The 21,974-nt window shown below is 37.3% G+C and overlaps 2 protein-coding genes across 2 annotated transcripts in view; one reads left to right on the forward strand and one right to left on the reverse strand.

Moving 5' to 3' along the window:
• Nucleotides 1-2,121: 2,121 nt before the first annotated feature.
• On the reverse strand, nt 2,122-18,593 carry LOC588416 (HIV Tat-specific factor 1 homolog). The gene is made up of 8 exons (XM_011666573.2): nt 18,403-18,593; nt 16,916-17,198; nt 15,988-16,190; nt 15,644-15,807; nt 12,608-12,704; nt 6,812-6,901; nt 6,109-6,188; nt 2,122-4,118 (listed from the first exon to the last, which is right to left on the reverse strand). The coding sequence occupies exons 1-8, from the start codon at nt 18,547-18,549 to the stop codon at nt 3,791-3,793; spliced, it is 1,392 nt and encodes a 463-aa protein (XP_011664875.1). The 5' UTR covers nt 18,550-18,593; the 3' UTR covers nt 2,122-3,790.
• A 1,799-nt stretch (nt 18,594-20,392) lies between these two features.
• LOC763903 (protein OSCP1-like) overlaps nt 20,393-21,974 on the forward strand; it is a 29,416-nt gene continuing 27,834 nt past the window's right edge. The window contains exon 1 of the mRNA XM_030995160.1: nt 20,393-20,594. Within this exon, the coding sequence (XP_030851020.1) occupies nt 20,483-20,594 (112 nt within the window). The 5' untranslated portion in view covers nt 20,393-20,482. The remainder of the gene's footprint in view (nt 20,595-21,974) is intronic.

Here is a 21,974-nt window from a genome sequence, read left to right on the forward strand (position 1 = left end):
GCGAACAGTTGCAGTGATACCATTTTCTGATGTAGGAATTCTAACTCCTGAAATTTCATGCGCTCTTTTATCTCACCACCTGGTCAACAGTTGCAGATTAGCGCATAACTTTTCGGCGGCTTGGAGCATGGGGTCAAAGGAGAGCGGCTTGATTCCAGTCCTTCTCTATCACGTCCCTGCTTGGATGATTGTTTGTTTGATTGTTTTACCTGACTGATATAGTAGAGCATGTACACTTATATTTTTAAAGCAGGCAACTAATACCCCTTTCAAACTGGCCTGATTTTCATTGGATGCATCCGGACGCATCCGATGAAACGGCCACTATGAATGCTACAGAGGAGAAAAAAGCCGATTAAATAGCCGAAAAGAAGAGAAATAGGCAATTAAATTCTCCTGCTCAAGAGCAGAAGAAATTCTCATTCTATCGTGTGACACCTATGAAAAAGCCACTGTGAATGCGTTCGGGAGAAAATAGCGATTAAAGCACCAATTAATATGGTCTAATGACGCTATGTACGCACGCTTTATCGTAACCAGCTGTGTTTGTTGACTTTTTGTTGAACATGCTGCATGCCAGCTAGATGGGGCTCAGGCTTAATAATTATGTAATAATTTTTCACTTTCGGCAAGGGCTCGCCACAGCAAGTGAATTTCACCGGCAGTATGAAAGCGACAGCAGGGAAAACCTCGGTTTCACCTTTGTTTACATAAGGAAAAATCAATCTGTATTTTCATCGGTGTGACTCCGATAGAAGCCAGTTTGAAAGCAGTACAAGGTACCAACAGCTTTCCTCTCTGGGGGACTTGATAATGAGAATTAATGCATCACCAAAGGGCACGAGCGAATTGAGTTAGCTTTGAACCCGGGACCTCCCGGTTACTAGACCACTGCTCTACCACTGAGCAGTCGTACCTCCTCAAAGTGAAAGTCCTCTCAGCTTCCATAGTTGAGCATTCACACATAAAATTAAATGTTCTTGTTTAGTGATAACATTTTACAAACAAGGTCTTTTAACCTAAAAATTCTAAGTATCAAATCACTGTCTTACCTCATTGTTTTCTTCAGTCAAAAATTCTTAGCAAGAATATTATATTTAGCCTTTTTTTCATTACATGGTGTACCAATCACCAAAGCATGTTTTGCTCTTGATGTAAAAGGCTACCATGTTGTTGTTGTTTTTTTTTTTTTTTTTTTTTTTTGGGGGGGTTGTTTTGATACATTCTAGCAGTAAACAAATTTATTTTCAGGTGATTGGTACACTTCAAACCAGAAAGGCGGGATTATACGCGTCTCGTTAATCTACGCGTCTACTTAATCCCAAGCTTCAAGTATCTCAATGATAAGGTCATTTTTTCTGTTGCATTTATCTCATTTTCTACAATGGTGCTTGTATCAAATCCCAAAACACTTTCACTGGTACTATGTCATGACTGAAAGACTTGTTTTGCAGATTTCAAAATTAAGAAAATTGCGTTGGTGTATGTATGTAGGTCATTAGTGCTCCGCTTTGTGATGTTTCCTTTTCAGTGCTATTTAGTTGTTACTATTGCCGGACATAATAATATGTATTTTTCCATAAAAGTTTGGGACAAAAAATAAGCCTTTGGAGATCCTCATTTTATGGGAATTGACTTTAAGAGAGTGAAAAAAGTTCAAATATGTGAATAATAAGTTAGTTACAGTCAAACCTGCTTAAGTGACCACCTGTCTTACAAAGACCACATGTTTCGTTTCCCTTGAAAATTGTTTCTCATTGAAACATGTACTGAAGGAACCTGTCTACAAAGACCACTTTTTGTGTTTCCCTTGGGTGGTCGCTATAGACAGGTTGGACTGTAATTAAGTTGGAAAAAAAGAAGGCCGAGGTTTTTTATGTGTAAAGTTATACATAATGTACTAATGTGTGATGTCAATATAAGACAGAGGATGCTGGTTTTAATACAATTCAAGACTTTACTTTAAAAAATTAATCGATTTCATTGCACTTGCCTACTGGCACATGCATTATCTGTATCATGTGCACCAACTGAACTCTGTGCACTATCCTGCCCTAACACACTCTCAACAGCACATCATTTGTATACTAGTACTTCAGAAATCACATGGACCACTTGATGTCATTAAAATCAAGAGTTCATTCATCAAAAAATTACTTCACAGAAGACAAGTGCAAATTACTTACTAAAAAGGGAAATCTTGATGATCAAAACAATTAAAAACAAAACAAACACAGCAAATGAACAGTGTTGTTATGAAAGGTCGTCAGGCAGCAGACGAGATCTCATGTCTAGTGGAAATTCTCTGTCAAGATATCATAACAGCTTTTGTGACGGAGAGGCTGTTGATTTTGATCAAGTTTATGAGTGCTCTTGAATTCTGAGAAAGAGGAGGACGTTGCCTTGTCAATTTACAGAATGAGGATGCTTGAGTTTTAGATGGAGATCATGTATGAGTAGAGTAATTTTGAAACTTTTACGAAGAAACAAAATTGTGTTGAGAATAGATCAATTTTGAAAGTTTACGTAAATGCCAAATTATGACAAACCTGGAACAGAGTCACATTTCTGCTGGTGCAAATAAACGGTACTCAATGTACATGTATGGGGGGGGGGGGGGGGGCTAATTTTGCAATTTTTATGTATACACAAAATAAAGACAACACGTGGCAAAGAGTCACAATCGCATTGGCGCAAATGCATAGTAAAAACAAGTGAATTGATTTTGAAACACATTTACGTGAAAACAAAATGGTGAAACATGAAATTATTTCTGTTGTATTTCTACTGGTAATAGGAAGGATTCATATGTACGGATGCATAGATTAAAGGACAAGCAGAGAAACTCAAGATACAGTGTACACGTTTACAAGTATATACTAGCTTGTTTTTAGAAACTTCACAAGCTGTAAAAGAGATGGTGCACAATATGCATGAATGAATACGATGACTAGGATAATAATGATATCTGTAATCTGTAAAGCACTTAGATTTATCAGTGATTAAAAAAAAAAATTGTAGATCAGTGTATCACTAGGGTACATACAATTGTACATGTACACCTGTACATAAAAAACTTTATAAAGTTTAACCTGAATTTTGCTAAGTAATTTTTTACTTGGGTATGCACATACCAGCAAGCAAAACTCACATACAACCCGTAAAATGATGTTGCAACAAACAAGTACTTTGCATGGAACACGAATATGGAATCCTATCAAGTGTCGCATTTTCCTACCATTACTAATTCACAATAACAGGTACATGTACATGTAAATAGTTTTAGAAATAGGTCCAACAAAGTGAACAAACCTCTGATTTTAACTCTTGGACGTTTTGGGCATGTTGTTACAACCAATAACACACAAACTGTCAAACAATGTCTATCATTAATTAATAATAAATATGATTTAATACACATTGTGCAGATTAAAACAAAGAATAAATATTGACAAAATCTTTTTTAGCACACACAGATCCTCTATTTGCGAAAGCTAAACAGTTCAAGATATCCACAAGTTGCAATTAGCCAGTTTTATTTTTTCGTACCACTTTCCTGTATTACTCATATAGTTTGTGGACGAGCCTTTGATAGGCCTTAGGCCTTTGTTTGTTCCCCCACATTTTGATACTTCTGTTCTGCTTTGTTATTTGTTGAAATTTACTTTGTATTTTGTATGTTTGTAATTGTAATTTTTATCAAATGTGCAATTAAAATGAATTGAATTGAAATTGAATTTTGAAACAAACCAATGCCTACCTTGCAATGTCTTCAGTTCTTCTGTTCATCTCACGAATTGCCCTCCTCTTTTTCCTCTTCCTCTTCATCAGTTCCCTCCATCATCACTCCATTATCGCTTCCTTTCTTCTCAGTATCCACTTCTTCCTTCGCCATTCCTTCATCAGCTCCAACGTTCTTTGTCTCTTCACTCGTCTCCATCCTGTCATCTTCCTTCTTCATTCCATCCTTCTTCTTCTTGTCCTCCTCCTCCTCGTCATCCTGGAGGAAATCCTCCCACTTCTTCAGTCTCTCCTCCCTCTCCTTGTCCGTCTCTTCTATCTTGTAGTCTGTCTTTCCATCCCAGTGAGTGACCTCCAGCTTGCGCTTGGCAAACCACCTAGATATCAAAATAGAGAATTTAGCCAATTTTAAATTTCTGATATTATTGGTATTTTTAAATTTTAAATTTTAAATTTCTATCTACAGTAGATGTATAGTTATCAGACCTCAAATTTAGACGATTAATACTTTCAGTATATTTTTTCATCCAATTTCATTATAACTATCCAGGCCTGTTCACATATGCTGGTGTAAGCCACCGCGGTTTACTTTGAGTAATCTTGAAGTGTACTGCGCTTCACATTTTTTGTATCTTACAGCAAACAAATGAGAGGTTACGTTATATTTGTTGTGCGCAGATGAATTTATAGTGCCTATTTGTCATTCATTTTGTACACAAAAAAACAACACCATGGTCTACTATGACAAATGTGTGAATGAGCCTTCACAGATCTATCTATCTGATGTTTCTAATTATCTTCACAGCATCTTGCTATTATAGCAAACTGTATACATGTACCTATTGTAGTGCTGCATAAAGTGTTTAGATCAGGGCCCCATCTTTAAAGAGTCGATATGAATCACAACTTATTTGTGATTGATATCAATCGCAACTATGTACATAAGAGATAGGAGACGGCAGAGTTGCGATTGTTCTGGATTGATCTGGATCCAATCTGGATCAATCGTAACTCTTTATAAGAATGGTCCCAGATCACAAATACATGTACATGTAAACCTTGTCAGTAAAATGAAAACAGTCAATATGATTTAAGGGCACAATAACAAGAGGTTTAACAATTACATATCCAACTAGACATATAATACTTGTTTGGAACAAGTATAGGTGGGCTGGTCAACTAACATTTGAGACAAAATAGAGCAAAAATAAGCGACATACTGCTTACAAATTCTTAAAAGACAATATCATGTAGATTCATAACGTGAACTAAATTCACCTTCTATAGGCATAACACGCAAATTATGAAGTTTTTGACATGAGGCCTTTAATCAAAATTTTCACTATGATGACGTCATCAAAATGAAAAATGGTTATTACTGCGCTTGTAGAGAATTGTCTTAGCTACAACATATCGAAATTTTGAAGAAAATTGATCAATATTTACAGAGATACAATCAATTTTACATAAATATGCTGACGTCATAATATGCAAATTCGTATTTTGAGTTCCAAGGCCATTGTGATGATGTCACGATACACTTAATGGCCAAACTAGACATGGAATCATATTTCCGACTCATACTCTATCTTAATATGAAAAAAATTGAGGATCCCGGTGCATTCCAAAGAGATATAACGGATTTTGTATAGGCATGTTTTTGCCCATATATGCTATGTATTAAAAGACCTCGCGCGCACTGACAATTATCTTGAATTTACGCTCATCTTGTTAATAATGGTCATAAAGAGATAAACATGGAATCAAATTCCTTGAAAAAATATGAGAAATATCATGAAAGAAAAAAAAATGGCGATTCTACGTTTTTTAATGGTGTTACGCGCGAAAACGCGCGCGCATGCTCGTACGCGCGATTTTTTATAAAATGCTTAAAATGACCTGAAACGTATGCAAAATAAATTTAAGACGAATTTGAGCATTTAAAAATTTTGCGCGCGCACTGACGCGCGGACGTACGCGCACGCGCGCGTTTTTTGACCTGAAATTGACCGAACTGATATTGACCTTGATCGTGATAAATATGAATGAGAAATGAATTACCGTTATGAAAATATGATCATGAGTAAATTTTCAGAAAATTTCACAAAATGGCGCCTAGATGACGTCATCAGTCAAGGTCAAGGTTGAAAACTTTGCTGTGCCTTGTTCATATGCCTATACATTATGTGTGCCAAATTTTAAGATATTTGATTGAGCCATTTTCAAATTATCTTGCTCACAAAAAAGTGGGTCGAAATAAGAAAAATAAATAATAAAGAAATAATAAAGGCAATTTTAACAAAATTATAAGGTGGTCTGTATTAGATACAGCCCACCTAATAAATGGTATAAGATGATCTATCTCACCTTCCGTTAAGAGATTGGATACATTTGTCGGCATTCTCAACATCTTTAAACTTGACTGACACAACGCCATCTGGATGTCTCTGTTGAGAACCAAAATAAAAATATGATTAGAATCTAGAAATAATTAAAGGTATATTTCAACTCCTGAGAATTCATGTAGAAAAATCAGTCCTTGAATTAAACACTTAACACCAAGATGTGATTGGAATCACAGTTCTTATATGCATACCGGTATCTAGAACGTACAAGAATAAAGAATGTAACAAGATTCAATTCAGTACGATAAATAATGAATGTCATTTTCTTGTCGCAGAACAAAGGTGTGTTGAGAAGGTTGAGTTCTGGGAAGAGGTGAAAAATAATTTGTGAGCATTATCGTTGTTATAATGCAAGTGTGCAAGAACATTGGATAAAACATGTTCCCTGAAAAGCATGGCTTTTCAAATGCCTTCATACATATATGGCATGTAACAGCATAACAATCATGACAGATTTTTATGCCACATGTTGGTGTAGTCCCATATACATCTTTCTGTAAACAGTGCTTGTAACTTTACCAAGACTGGGTCAAAATTCTTTTCATTTTGATGATTCCAGAACCTTGCAGTACACACCAATACTAATATGCTAGATGATCAACCTTTTCTGATCGATTCCACAATGTTTCTGTAGATTAGTTTTAATAATTGAGGAGAGGACTTACATCAAATATAAGGACCTTCTTGACCTCACCGTACGTTGAACACTCGTCCTTGACATCGTCCTTGATGTCATTGATCAGCATGGCATCTTCCTGTAGGAGCATGAAGACAATATCAGACAGTAAAGGAAAGAAGAAGAAGAAGAAGAAGAAGAAGAAAAAGAAGAAGAAGAAGAAGGAGAAGAAGGAGAAGAAGGAGAAGGAGAAGAAGAAGAAGAAGAAGAAGAAGAAGAAGAAGAAGAAGAAGAAAAAGAAGAAGAAGAAGAAGAAGGAGAAGGAGAAGAAGAAGAATAAGAGGAGGAAGAATGATAATAATATAATAATATTAATTTCTAAAGTAAGGTTTCTGACAAAGAAATATCTGATAAGTAATGAATTATAGACAAAGTAAGTGTTAGGCGCTATATAAGCCCTGTAATTATTAATTATTATTATTACCATTCAAGGAGGCCTTGGGATGTACATAAGGGTTTAAGCAACTAGCCTCCTCCCACGTTACCTTTACCTCTAATTCAAACTTGCAGGATAGCTTTCCAGAAAAGCATGTACATATTGTGCATGTAATATTTGAAGCTTAATCCTTGACCAAATGAGCACAAGTACATCATAAATATTACTGAGTATTCAGGCATGAGGCCATGAGCCTACAATCAAGAAGGTGTTACATGTATGTAAAAGCTTGGAAGTTGTACGAGTCATGCTTGTGAAAGAGCATGAAGTATGAAGTTTGTAAATATATGAACTTCCTGGTTATTATTCTTTAGATGTATTAATTAAGAAATGAAAAATTCTTGATGAATGTAAACTTCTCATGATCACTTAACACCATCATTACTTTTTTTTTTACTGTCTCTGTTTAGTAAAATATCTTTGTACCATTTATCTGTATTTCTTCCATGTCTCCTTGGAGTCATTTAAAAAATAAACACCAAACATAAAACAACATCATCAAACATCGTCATTGAGAACCCCTTACAGAGTATAAAACACCACCACCACCAACAACAACAACAACAAAATGAAATGATAGAGTGACTAGCCCCCTTTAAAGATACAATGTCCCTTTTGCAGCCAACATCAAATTCTGTAGAACTTTGCAGGAATTATGAATATGTCATGTATGTCCTATCTGTGAAATTTAAACGTTAGCAGTGTCCTAATATTCAAATTATGCAAGGAAACTCGTTTACTTGCTAGACTTCACTGTCAGACACTGTTGAGTGACTGACTGGCTTATTTTTCTTCTTTGGTAATGACATACATAAAATGAGCTGTAAAGGGTGCTTGAGCATTTGTCTACATCAATAACCCACTTCTTGTAATGGCCAAAATTAAACTGATTGAAGCTTTGCACAGCATTAAATGTACGACCATTCGGTACAATGGTCTGAAAAATCAGACTATTACTTATTGGCTCTATAGCTCCTAAGTCGATTTGACAACTAATAGTCGTTATTTTCCCACTTAAAGACATTTTCAAGCCCCCCCCCTTATTTTTAGAGAAGTTCTAAATTAGTATTATCTTTCAAATGCCGTTGGAATTTAAACTTTTCATTTTTTTGACCTGCAAATGGGACTTAGTACCTTTACCTTTAACTGCACCATTCTCTGCATCCTAATTTGCCATCCACCTAGTGTCTCTAATCCCTTCAGAAGTAAGACAAGTCCCCTGGTCAAATTGGGTCTGTTTACACTCAATTAACTGCACATCTCAGGTATGCAGCCATTACATGCACAGAGATCCTTCAACCTAACATATTTGGCATTCACACGCAAGAAGCCAAGACTCCTGTGCAAGAGGATGCTGAATGTACAGTATGGTAGAGTTGGGCATCTCAGAGATCTCTATATTAAAGGCATTGTTTAACAATGTTAAATCTGAGATGCATGGCCCTACGTGTTATCAGAGTCTGTGATACGGTGTGATATTGAAGCTCTAAAAAAATTGTGGTTCAAAATAATCATGAAGTGCCTCAAAAAAGTAAAAGTCGTTGAGTGACCCGTTTTACCATACTCATTGTCCCCAATAGACTGTATTGTTATAAAAACCGTTAGGAAAACGAAAAATGAAATTATGAAAATATCTTGATTATCAAACATGCGGTCGGCATGTAAAAGTCTTGGGATTCCTGACTGACCTAAAGGTCTATAATTATGATCGCAGCATGAGCTAAATCCAGGATTTTGTTTCAGAATCTGAGGCAATGTTTAACATTGAGTCACTTTAATATCTAATGACTCTCATAAGTCGAAATGTCATTGAGATATCAGATGTCAGATTTACATCATATAATTCACCAATACCACCAACGATGATGCCTTTTGCTTTCCGGATGTGTGCCACAACTATGAATACATTGGGGTCATAAATGACCATTGTATATTTCTTCCTTGCAGAGAACCTCACTCTTTTGATGCTTCAGAAATCTTAAATTGCAACATGGACATGATTGCAACTTGGACATGATTGAAACATGGGCATGATTGCAATATAGACATGATTAAAATATGGATATGATGATTCCAATAAGGACATGATTGCAACATGGGCATGATTGCAATATATGGACATGATCGCAACATGGACACGATCGCAACATGGACAAGATTGCAATTAAGAAGAGATCACCCATGGCGAGTAGGAGACATTTGCAATGTACAGAGAGGGAAGTCATACACATTCTAAACGAGACTATTTTGTACACTATACAACCAATATCACAGAATGATAAAAACATGATATCAATACTCGAAAACCTGATGTAACCCGCACGATTCAACAAGAAGTCCTAGCAGACGAAAGAAAAAGGGAGCAACATTCACTGTATCCCATTGCCTGTTTGTTTTCTGCTGCGAATCAATAAATGTATAGTACGTTTACCTGTCACCACCGGTATTGATAGTATAGGCGGAGCCACCACCATCAACAATGGCCCGGTCCGGGTGGAATAGGGTGTGTGGTGTAGGGTGTCCGGTTCGGTCTACCTGATACCAGGCGTTTCACTAGCATCTAGACCAGTGACAGACCACTAGACTTGGCCCAACAGCAGTTTAGGGAAGTCGGGCTAGGACTGTTTTTGAAACTTAAAGGGATGGTTTAGGAAGAGAAGGTTGTCGACGGTCACTTTCTTCAAAAAGAAAAAGAAAAAGTTCATATCCGAAAAAGGACTTGTCCGACAGCAGATTTTGGAAGTTGGACTAGGACTGGTTTTTGAAACTTAAAGGGATTGTTTAGAAGGAGAAGGTTGTAAACAGTCTTCTGAAAAAGGCGGACCTCTCATAATTTACTTTGAGCATCGAGACCAGTGATAGCCTCCCAGACTTGACTTAACAGCCATTTTGGAAATTAGACTAGGACAAATTTCAAAATTAAAGGGATTGCTAAGAAGAAGGAAGGAAGAAATGGTTGTAGCCCCCCTCCCTCCCCCTTTAGTATGCACAAAGAAATCAAAACTAAAATCTGCAGCTCACTGAAGCCTGAACTGATTTCACATTGCTCAAAAATGATCCCAGCATAATGGTTTTCTTATACATGTATGGAACAATTAATATACATTGAGGTTCTTCTCTGAACATAAAGTAAGATAAATTCTAAGGACTCCAAATTTTGTTTCAAGAAATGTTTCAGGAAATTATATTAGATGACAATGATAGTACTCGTACAATGTATGAAGCCACTTATCTAGAATGCCATTCTGAGGCCCACAAGGTAAGATCAAGTTAGAACCAAGAATGTACAGTATATCCAGGTATCAAACATGTCTGAGGAAGATTCTGTCATATTTTCAACTTTGATTTGAAACTTTCTAAAAGGCTCTAGTTTCCTACTTCTCAATTTTATCAAGGATTTGAATCAAACAAACAACTGGCAAGAAAGACTAGCTTTGGAGTTGATTCTTCCACCATCTGCGTATCACGTTGCTAGGTGATGAGTGATGCACCGTGGGATTCTGAGGTATAGCCACACTTTTTTCTTTTCCTTTTTCTCTTTGCCAAACATCTCCTAGTATGATACCAGTTCTTAGTAAGTGTAGATTTTTTAATAATCTTTTTTCCTATTCTGCAGAGCACCTCTCAAGCATCCTTTTCCCATCTTTTTCCTGACTTTTTTTTCTTTCAAAATTTATCCTTCTATTTCTCCTTTCCACTTTGCTTCCTTGTTTTGCATCATTTGTAATATGAAGTTCATTTTACTCAGTTTTTCTCTTAGCTCTAATTTGTTTAAATGTTATTTGAGAGAATTCAATTGTAAGATTGAATTTGATTAAGGTCTACTTTTTTTACTAGGAAATATGTTACTAATGATAATTTTTTGTAAATAGCCACACTAATCCCTGCCCCCTTCTCTCTCTCTCTTTCTCTCTCTGCCCCCTTCTCTCTTTCTCTTTCTCTCTCTCTCTTTCTCTCTCTTTCTCTCTCTCTCTCTTTTTCAGTCTCTCATTTGCCTTCTTTCCTCTATCTTGTCTACAAAATCACATTTTCTGTTGGATGAACCTCTTTTCTTTGTCCATCTCTGTCTATATCCCTTTTCTTCTAGGCCTCTAGACCGATCTGTCATTCTCCCAGAGTACCAGGTCTACTCCTGAAAGCCCAGAGAACACTGCATGATGATTGGTTAATCCCGACCTTTGACCCCGCTCAAATTGTGGCTAATCTCATGTTGCCCGGATTGAATTGCAAGTGAAAACTGTCATGGGTGTGCGAATCTTGTACAGCGATGAGTGATCCTTCAAAAGTGCATTAAAAGCCTTGAAGAGTTGGGTTTCTTCAATACAGACTCAAGTTCATGCAAGCATACACCAAACAACATTCAGAATCAATAATCGGACATCAAAAAGCAGAAATCAGGGAATGAAAAGCCTGTCAGCAATCAGCATGAGTTTGGTTTCAACTTCAAAGAAGCATTTATAGATTTGATAAACTCTCAAGTCCATTGCTTTATTCATTAATCACCCCAAAACAAAGAAAGGAACAAAAAAATAACGAGTCCACTCATAATTGAACTAACCAATCAATCAGTCAGTCACTCAATCAAATAAACATGACAACAAATTATTAATCAATCAATAAAAAAAAAGAGAATATGAAACAAATAAACAAACAATCAAACAGAAAAATGAAAGACGAAAAAGAAACAACAACGCCAATAAAACTTGATCCACATCATATGCAAGCATTACACGTACATGTAGTTTAAATATACTGAGCCTATGGAAGAAAGTTTTATTAGTGTTTCTCTAATTGATGGCTTCCTTTGATGTCCATTCTCTTGAATGACATGTCCATTACAAAGTTGCACATTTCAATCACAGACAGAAAGGTTCCACCTCGTATTAAAGGCATCATTTAACAATGTTAAATCTGAGATGCATGGCCCTACGTGTTATCAGTGTCTGTGATATGATGAAATATTGAAGCCCTAAAAAAAATTGTGCTTCAAAATGACCTAGAAGTGCCTCAAAAAAGTAAAAATATTTGAGTGACCGGTTTTTACCTTTTACCTTACCTTATTTCCCCAATAGACTGTAGTGTTATGAAAACGCAAAATTTGGTTTCGATTTCCAATCATAAATATCTTGATAATCAGACAGGCGATCAGCTTGTAAAAGTCATGGAGTTCCTGACTGACCTGAGGGTTTATAATTATCATTGCAACATGAGCTAAATCAAGGATTTTTTTAAAGGATCTAAGACAAAGTTACCGGATCCCTTTAAAGATCGCAGTACACATTTGTAAATCTCATATCAGAAATAGAAGTTTTACAATAGTTATACACAAATCAATGGTTTGAAACATACCTCAAATTCACTTGGATGGAAGACATGTTTCAGGATGATAACTTGCTCGTTTCTTTTCCTCTGTTGAAACTTCTTCTCAGGCCTCCAGTCGAGAAGTCTGCAATGATACAAGAACAAGTTAAAAATAAAATCAATCAGAAGGACATTGTGAGAATAACTGTTTGTCAATGTGGTTCACAAGCCAGAAAGGTTTGAACTCATGAATAACCATTCTTCTGGTTCCAAACAGACAATATCCTCCTTGACCACATTATTAGCAGCTACATGAAGCATACTGTTTATGAAATAGAAAGTGTACTTTTAAAAATCTTGTACCCGAACAATATAAGTAAAGTACATCTGGGCCTAGTTATTGACATATACAGTAGGCTATAGTTATTAGTTAATTTACAACTAAGCAAAGTAAGATATTATGAATATGAGCCCTGGTATTTTTTTAATCAATTGATATATTCTAATGTTTCCTCTTATTTTTCTCTCGTCAAGATGGTCTAAAAATATTCATAATATATGGGTAAGGTTTCAAACCAATGCAATCAATCAATCAAGTAATGTGTAATAAAGTCCAAGATGATTTGGGTGATTTTATATGAAATAAATTCAAACCAAACCAAACATTTTCTTGAAGTTTAGTAAAAAAAACTTTTGGATAGCTTTGCCTTTAGAACAGAATAATCACTACTATTATCAGCATCATCATACATGTAATTGTTGTCTTTATAACAATTATTATAAAAACGAACCATCGAATTATCATCATCACAATCCTCATCATCAATGACATCAATAACATCTTCAAAATCTCTATCAACCATTCCAATCTTCACCCAACATTATTATACTCCAGTGAGTATCCTCTCATCATCATGAGAAGTAGTAATTATTTTATCATCAACCCACCCCTATCCCCATTACAGACTTCTTTCCAACTATGATTATCACTTTTGGGCCATTACCTAAATGTACTACATGTAGGTCCTCCTTATTCTACACACATCTTTGATGTTACTTTATTTTCTTTCCTCTTTCTTTAATTTACCTTTCATCCCATACAAAGGTAGACAGCAATGAACTATAGAGGGAGCTATTCAATTTTGCTTTTCTGTCAGCTTGATCAGCAGCCAGAGAAAGTTGCTCAGAAAGCTGACAGTCTTTGTTATGATGCAGCATGAGAAACACATTTTAAGTATATATACACGCACTAAAGTTTACTTATCTAATTAATGATGTTTACATGCATTAAAGTTTACCCAAGCCTTTTATTAACCGGGCGCCGGGCGATTTTTACCCCCCGGTCCCTGACTTTTGGCGCCCGGTAAGACGGGAAAAATGAATACCGGGCGCCGGTCATTTTTTATTTCTGGCGCCCGGTCTGGGAGAATTAACATTCTCTGTTTCATAAACTTCCACATGTCTAGCACTTAATGTTCACAAATGTGACAAAAACTTACTTGATACGAGTAAAACGTGGACTGAATGAACCCTAACAAATCATTTTATAATGAGAATCCTAATTAAAATCGCCCAGAAACAATTGCAGCACGAATATGAGCGGCCGTTATATCCTACTCCTAGCGCCACCGCTATGGGGGCTAGCAGCGGCGTGCAGACCGCTAGCTGAGATCGAGAGTACGCGAACAACACTCTCACTCCGTCTAAAAGTTTGACTGTGCGAACGTGGTTAGCGGCTGGCTGTGAGAACGAGCATATGCATAGTTTCGCTATTGCTTTGTGTTGGCGATTCCTGTAGCGCGCACTCATGTACATTGCACACAATACAGGGGATGTACACCACTCAAAGACGAGAGCATTTCCCCAGGCCATGCATACACACACAAATGACATAATCCGTGCACTGCACTACACACACAGTGTCAGTACAAGAAAGTCCCGATGTAACTTCCAAAAATCCATCCCAAAAGCCAAATTTTGCTGTCAAAAATGCGGAATCGGAGCCATATTTCCAAAGCTCACGGGGGTTTAGCCCAGTTTTAAGAAACAACTTCACCAAAGTTTTTTCGCCTATCGCATGCCCTTCGAATGTGATGGTATCTTCAAAAAGTCAAATGAAAAACGAACACCGGACCTGCTGATGCATTGACTTTATGTACAAAGTTTATTGCAACTCCAGACTTGCCTTGATTCGACCGCAATTAAGCACCAATGTGTGCCGCACCTTCGGCATAGAACATCATCGTGTGTTGCGCTGCAATTCAGCGACCTTCGTACTCATTGACTAAAATTATATGATGTTTTAAATAATAGATTTTTCTGATAAAATAGGTAAATATATTTAACAAATAATTTTTTTTAAATTTTCTATTTTTTTTTTTTTTTTTTTTTAATATTTTTTTTGTTATTTTTTTTTTAAGTGACAGGTCGGCTGCTCTCAATGATTAAATGCGTTTTTATTCAAAGAAACATAAATGCAATAGCATTTTATAGGGAAAATAACAAAAACGTAAAACAGGCAAAATCTGTTTTTTCACCTAAAATATGCTTTTTCAATTATTAAGCTGAATAATATGTTTTTTGAAAGTGACAGGTTGGCAGCTCTGCATGAAAAAAATTGTAAAAATAATTTAATTCCCCCCTTCCTAACATTTTTCAATTTTTGCATTTAACAGCATGAAAATAGTATTAAACATGAACAACAACAACAACTACAAATGACAGATTTATCCAAGGTATGAGTGATTTAATATTAGAGTGCTCAACATTTAAACTAGAAATTAAACTACCGTATGTATAAATAAAAGGTAACGGTTAACAAATAATTTAAAGGAATACATATTTTCATCAATTTTGGAAACGGCTCCTGGTCCTGGAAAACGGCTCCCGGTCCTCTAAAAAATTTAAGGACCGGGAGCCGCTTATTCAGATATTTGGCTCCCGGTCTGCTTTGACTTAATAAAAGGCTTGAGTTTACCTATGCATAAATAAACACAAAACTCCTTTGTCATTGCTCTATAATAGAATATATAACTTCAATTATATTGCCAGGTAAAGAATAATTAAAACAAATGAATGACTCACTTGTCTTGAACGTTTCCTTTCTTTTTCTTGTTGGGTTTCTTTTTCTTCCTCATATCAGGTTTATAATCTCCTTTGAGGGTAAAGGTCGCGACCTCTACATGAATCTTGTGACCTCTGATCTCTGACTCATCCAGCAACTGTAAGGCAAGGTCAACTGACTCTCTCTGTGAACAAGAAAAGAAAGAAATTTGCAACAGGCTTTACTTTATACAATATCGGCAGCCGGCCACGTTCGCACAGCCATTCTCGGAACTTACAAAAAACAGATTTTAGCACAGCAAAACGTAAAAACGTATTTCCCCCTTTTCCCCCGTTAAAAACGCACGACTTGGCAGTCTACTCACCTTGAGATAGCAGCATCTGCCATCTCCTTTAGGTCTGCCCTCCTCGTCCATGTAGAGCTTGATCTTGGGTTTCTCCGTCTCCTCTTCCAACATGATGATACCCCACTTGGCCATTACTTCCTGGAATTCCTCTAGGGTGATGTCAGTTGGAAGGCCACTCACGTAGACATTTGTGTTCTTGGTGGGATCGACCTCAAACCAGCCTGAGAGGGGAGGAGAGGAGAGGGGTAGAATCACAGAGATTAATATGTATAACAAGTCAGTTGGAAGGCCGCTCACGTAGACATTGGTGTTCTTGGTGGGATCGACCTCGAACCAGCCTGGGAGGAGGGGGGCATAATCACAGAGATTAATATACATTACAACTGTGACTTATTAAGGGAGGGCACACTTGGGACATTAGTTGCTTTGCTTTAGTAAATATGAGTTTTCCTTCAGAAAATTCTATTCATGTGTTTCCTTGATATTTAGCAGAACATTTTCCTAGTGTCCGAGAGCTCTTGTGATCCTTCATGTTTTTCCTGCATTAGTATTTCAAAGTTGAATCAACCAGTTTGAATATTTGAATGTTCTGATAAACTTGCGTGTTCGTTTTATCAACAAAATATGAAACTATTCAAAAAAATTATATAAATTTATCCCGTATTGAAACATTCCAAAGTAGTTGTATACAGTTACAGGTATGACAACCAATTAAAGTTGATAAAGATTGATACACATATTTTCCGTGAGATAAATTACATGTATCTCAGACTATTAAGTATCTATCATCTTGAACAACTACAGGTTGTAGATACAAAATCACTGAAACTCTTTAGGATAAACAGTCAAGGCTACACACAATATAATATTGTATCAAAACAATGTACATAATATAAGTATTTGTTTTCGGTTCAGTCATGATTATCCAAATAAAAATGAAACTCACTTTTCTGTTCTGCTTTCCTCTTCATCTGCATCTTTTGGTACCTATAGAGCATCTGGGGTTGTTCATCTAGCTTCTTCACTTCCCCTTCTCCTTTGGCTCCATCCTTCCCTCCTGGTGTGGTGTCTTCACCCACTCCTGCAGACGTTCCTGGAGTCCCTGAGGATGCCGATGCTGATGTAGCTGCTGCTGCTGAAGGCTGTGGATCGGTCTGACCGTCTGCAGTGTTCTCATCGGTCGTGACACCGTAGCTGGCTTGGTAAGATGCAATGAAGTTCTCATCCACCTTTGAAAAGGGTAATGAATTTGCATTAAAAAAACATGAAGGAAATTTCTTGTGACTTGGATTCTTAGCTCTTTGGAAATCTGTGACACATCATTTGAGGTCTTCTCTCATTTGCTCTGTACAGACAGTTTGATTAATTGCCTTCTGTTTTTGGATGTTGCCGATGAAGAAATAGGTTTGTTTCATGCAGAGGTTGTGTAAAACATGTGTACAAATGTACAATGATAATTTTTGGGGTGCATATATGATTAAATCTTTTGCTTAGAGAATAGCAATTTCTCATTTTTTCTTCTGCTTCCTTCAACCTTGAAGATTCTTGCAGATCAGATTTAGTAGAGCTACAAAAAAAATGGGAGAGAACCTAGTAAGAGAAGTCACAGAGTTGCCAAACTGTATTTTATTGATTTCAACTTTTAAAAAGTCAGCAATAATGTATTTGGACACCGCCACCTTGTTTGCTTCCTTCTGTCACACACATTGGATTTCTCATTTACATGTACTCATTCGGGTTACCGAATCGCCCGCTGGCGATGCTAAAAATGGATTAAGCTTAAGAAAATAACCCTAGTTGACCGTCTATTCTTATGGGTTGTCCGTCTTCCCAAGGATTTATCGCTCATATTATGTGAAAGTCTCGGTACAAAGACAATGTAGAAGTCTAAATTGCATCAAGAAAATCCACCGTGCCGATCAAAAATATGAAATGTCTGCGAAAATGCGGACGATCCCTATTTTCGAGGATGCATCCGTCCACGTTTAAGAAGACGACGCTTGTTTATGCAGAAAACGCTTGTTTATGCAGAAAATGCTAGTTTATGCAAACGATCCTTATTCTCGGACCAGCGCCCCTAGGCCTACTGAATATACCAACTTAATTTCTCTTTCTTACTTAATTTGTTGAGTTTAATAAATCATGATTTTTAATCAGATTTTCATTTTGCTCAAACTTTCGTTGATTTTTTAGTTTAATTACATTCCCTTAGGCTTAACCCAGGCCAAGGCCCATGCCCATCTAGTCTAGCAAAAAAAAATATCAGAAATTCAGAGTGGAGTTCCCCCTTGTCTTTAGCCCAAACTTGGGAGTTTGCTCTTTTGTAAGTTTTGGAGTCTTTGGACAGCCTTTGCCAGGCGCCCACTCTTGCCCGCGCCCGCGCCAGCCAGCGGTCTTTCATTGCGATTTGAACGTGTTGTCGAACTAGCTTACCTTTGGGAACCATGCCTTCTTTTCAGGGTCCCATTCATACATTGTGCCGTCATTAGGATCGGTGTAGATGTATCCATTGTCTCGTTTCCATTGCTCTTCCTGCTCTAACTTCAGCTGGTATTCAAAGTCCTCAGCCTCAGGATCCATTTTGCCTTTGAACCACTACAATAAATTAGATCTCTCTGCAAACGATTTCGTGCTGAAGTGCCTGTAGTCTGGCCTCAGACGTTTTAACTTTAGGACAGTACTCTGTGTTCTCAATTTGATGTTTTGTGTTGATAAAAAATAATTTGATATGTGAATTGAGTAAAAATAAATATTGATTTCCTCTTTTTGATCTTTAAATTGTTAAATTTGAATTGTATTATCATGAGAAGATAATAATAATACCATCAAATATTTTGTTAATACATTATCTCCTCAAATTAGACTAATAGACTGAAATTAGCGACTATAAAGTTGTGGGGCCTGTTGTGATAAAATAACTACCGACGAAAAAGAAAGTGTTGGAGGGGCGGGGGCAAAACGCATGTTCGCCCCCCCCCCCCTCTAAAAGCCCGCCGCCCCCCCCCCCCCCCAAAAAAAAAAAAAATTAGCAGTGATGAAGTAAAAACGGTTTGTATTTTTGAACCAAAAATGAAATAACAAATAATAACACATGAATTGAACCACACTCAAAAAAATATTCCATTCAAGAAAAGGAGAGAAAATAGGAATTAAAGTTCCTAACCATTCCACATGCCCCTATTTTTTATCAATGGAGGATTTTATAATATAACGATATGCACATATCGTGGAATTATTGTGAGAGCATGGGAAGCCGTGCGTATTTTTTTATTATAGGGGTGAGAAGACATGAGCCCTGAACACTGGCGTACTGATGGCGGGGGGGGGGGGGCAGTTGCCCCTTAAAGCTGCCCCCTAAATTGAATTCAAACCTGGTTTATTTCTAATTCGCTACCACTGATTTTCAAAAATAAAAAGGAGGGGGGGGGGGGAGTTGCCCTCATCGACAAAAAAGTGGGGGGGCGGGCAAAGGCATTTCCGCCCCCCCCTTATAGCACCCCCCCCCCAGAACAGGCACGTAGCTATGGGGGGGGGGGGGAACGGAAGGTATGTGCCCCCCAAAAAAAATTCCAAGATCGGTTGAACTTTTTTAGACCCCTCCCCAGGACGTCGATCAATTACATGTATGTGCCCCCCCCCCCCCAACATCAAACTCTGGCTACGGCCCTGCCCCAGAAAGAAAGAAATCAGCAGTAAAGGAGTAAAAATGGTTTGTATTTTTTAACAAAAAATAAAATAACAAATAATAACACATACAAATTTAATTACATTAAAAAAAAAATTTTATTTAAGAAAAGGAGAGTAAATAGGAATTAAATTTCCGAAACATTCCGCGTGCCCCTATATTTATCAATGGAGGAATTTATTACAGCGATATGCACATATCATGGAAATTGTGAGAGGATGGGAAAGCGCGTGTGTGTTTTTATCATAGGGGGAAGACGAAATGAGCCCCTGAACACTGGCGTACTGATGGCGTACCAAATTAAATTCAAATGTGGCTTATTTCTAATTCGCTACCAATGATTTTCAAAAGTTGCTGATATGACATGATTTTCCGGGGCTTTTCTCAATTTTTTGCCTAAAACCCCTGAGCTTATTTGCTGATCTGCCCGCGATCCGTGTAGAAAATAAAGCCGAACTACACATAATCTTTTTTTTACAAACACCATATTGTGCAAGTCTGTATTTATGCTCGAAATGTTCACACAAATAAGAGGCTGGTCAGAATATTTTATTAAAATGTTAATGATCATATATTTAATATGTTTACAAATAAAATTTAATTAAAATTTAGAATCGGAAACAAATAAATTAGGTTGTAAAATAGTTATTATAAATGTATTTAATATCGTTATATATTTTATACTCATATTAATTATTTTATCAGAATAATCGTTATGCGAACGAGACTTTGAAAATATATCCAGGGATACACCGACGCCGAATCACGTCTTTAGATCTCTAATAAAATCATATTTCCCCTATATCTGTGGAACTATAAATCGTAAAAATGTCTCAACGGGCTTTACCGGTTCTATTCATCAACCTTGGAGGTGAAATGTTGTATATTTTGGATCAGCGACTACGAGCTCAGAACATTCCCGCGGATAAAGCACGTAAAGGTAGGCAAGATCCCCGCCGTGCTGCGCTGCGCCATAGGCATAGCCACACACAGCGTTGGCCTTCTCACCTCACGGGTCTGCACGGCACTGTGCACTGTGCGCCTAGCGCCTGGGTCGGTCGTAATCAACATTTGCAAGATCACTGCAATGCAGCAGCAGCACTGCACACTTGCACAGGCCTTCACTCAACATTATGAGTGGGGTCTCATTAATCTCATCATTGTTCTTATTTAAAAATAAAGGTTTCATCATCATGATTATAATGTCAGGTTTCTATTCTATGATCAGGTCCAGACCAAGGCTGTTCCATTTTTTGAAACTGGACCCACCCTTTTATTTATTTATTTTAATGTTTGTTTAACTTTGAAGTTTGGGCCTGGATCAGACTTTCCTGACAAGGGAGTGTGTCATGATGAGATTACGTGTCTTTCCTGTGGCGCTACCCGGGGCCAATCAGGTATCATACGAATACAGACGACGCAACCGCAGCATTCACGTGCGTGCAACATAGACTCTATGCGAAACCGAACCGTGAGGAGAAGTTTGGTCTGTTTTGCGAACGCTAGCGCGCTGACCCAGTTAATCAAGTCTATTCGTTTACGTGCAGTTGTCCAAAAGAAGACGTAGATGGCGTTAACTAGTATTTGTCATGATACACTCCCTTTAATTAATTAATAATAATATAGAGTAGTGGCTCTGGTCTGCGGCCGATCGGCGGGAACTGCCGATTCCACTTTTATTGGAATACTCACAGAATACTTCAATACCCTCAATAAAGAGTCCATATACTTACTTATTAAATAGAAGTCACAAATAACCTAACTGACCCACAGCGTGGTCAGCATTGACCACGTTTCGAAATGCTTCAAGTTCCCCGGTTTGCGGGCACGCATTACCGGTTTGCGGCACGCGTACGTCACAAAGCTTTATGCGCTACGTCACGATAAAAGCATGTACCAAATTACTACGGGTAACCCAAATTCTCATGTTTATCTGTTGCTACGGTAAATTTGTCAAGTTTTAAACAATTTCACCTTTTCCTCGAATGGATCATCCCATCCGGGGGTAAGTACTACTAGAAACTATCGTGTCATAGCGGGTACACACATCAGCACACATACCATCATACACGATCCCGCATGTTATGTGTGTATTAACACCCCCCGCCGCAAACCAGAAAAAAACACGTAATTACGTGCCGGTTTGCGGCCACCCCATGCAACTGGCCATGCGGTGGCACAATCAAAATATCTGCGATAGGAGACAGACCACAGCCATCATACTTCCACAAAAACATCAAATTTCACCTCCAATCGGACAAATATCGGACAAATAGAGCTACAATATTGATCTAGTCATGCCTCGATCTCTTAACTTAAA

Source organism: Strongylocentrotus purpuratus, unplaced genomic scaffold (assembly GCF_000002235.5).
Source record: "Strongylocentrotus purpuratus isolate Spur 01 unplaced genomic scaffold, Spur_5.0 spur5_scaffold_21, whole genome shotgun sequence".
Classification (NCBI taxonomy): Eukaryota; Metazoa; Echinodermata; class Echinoidea; order Camarodonta; family Strongylocentrotidae; genus Strongylocentrotus; species Strongylocentrotus purpuratus.

Coding starts and splice junctions, on each gene's coding strand:
- LOC588416 (XM_011666573.2), bottom strand. CDS start 18,549: ATGGATCCTGAGGCTGAGGACTTTGAATACCAGCTGAAGTTAGAGCAG. Junction 17,199..18,402: donor AGAAGGCATGGTTCCCAAAG/GTAAGCTAGTTC, acceptor CCCTTTTCAAAG/GTGGATGAGAACTTCATTGC. Junction 16,191..16,915: donor GAGGAAAGCAGAACAGAAAA/GTGAGTTTCATT, acceptor CTCCCCTCTCAG/GCTGGTTTGAGGTCGATCCC.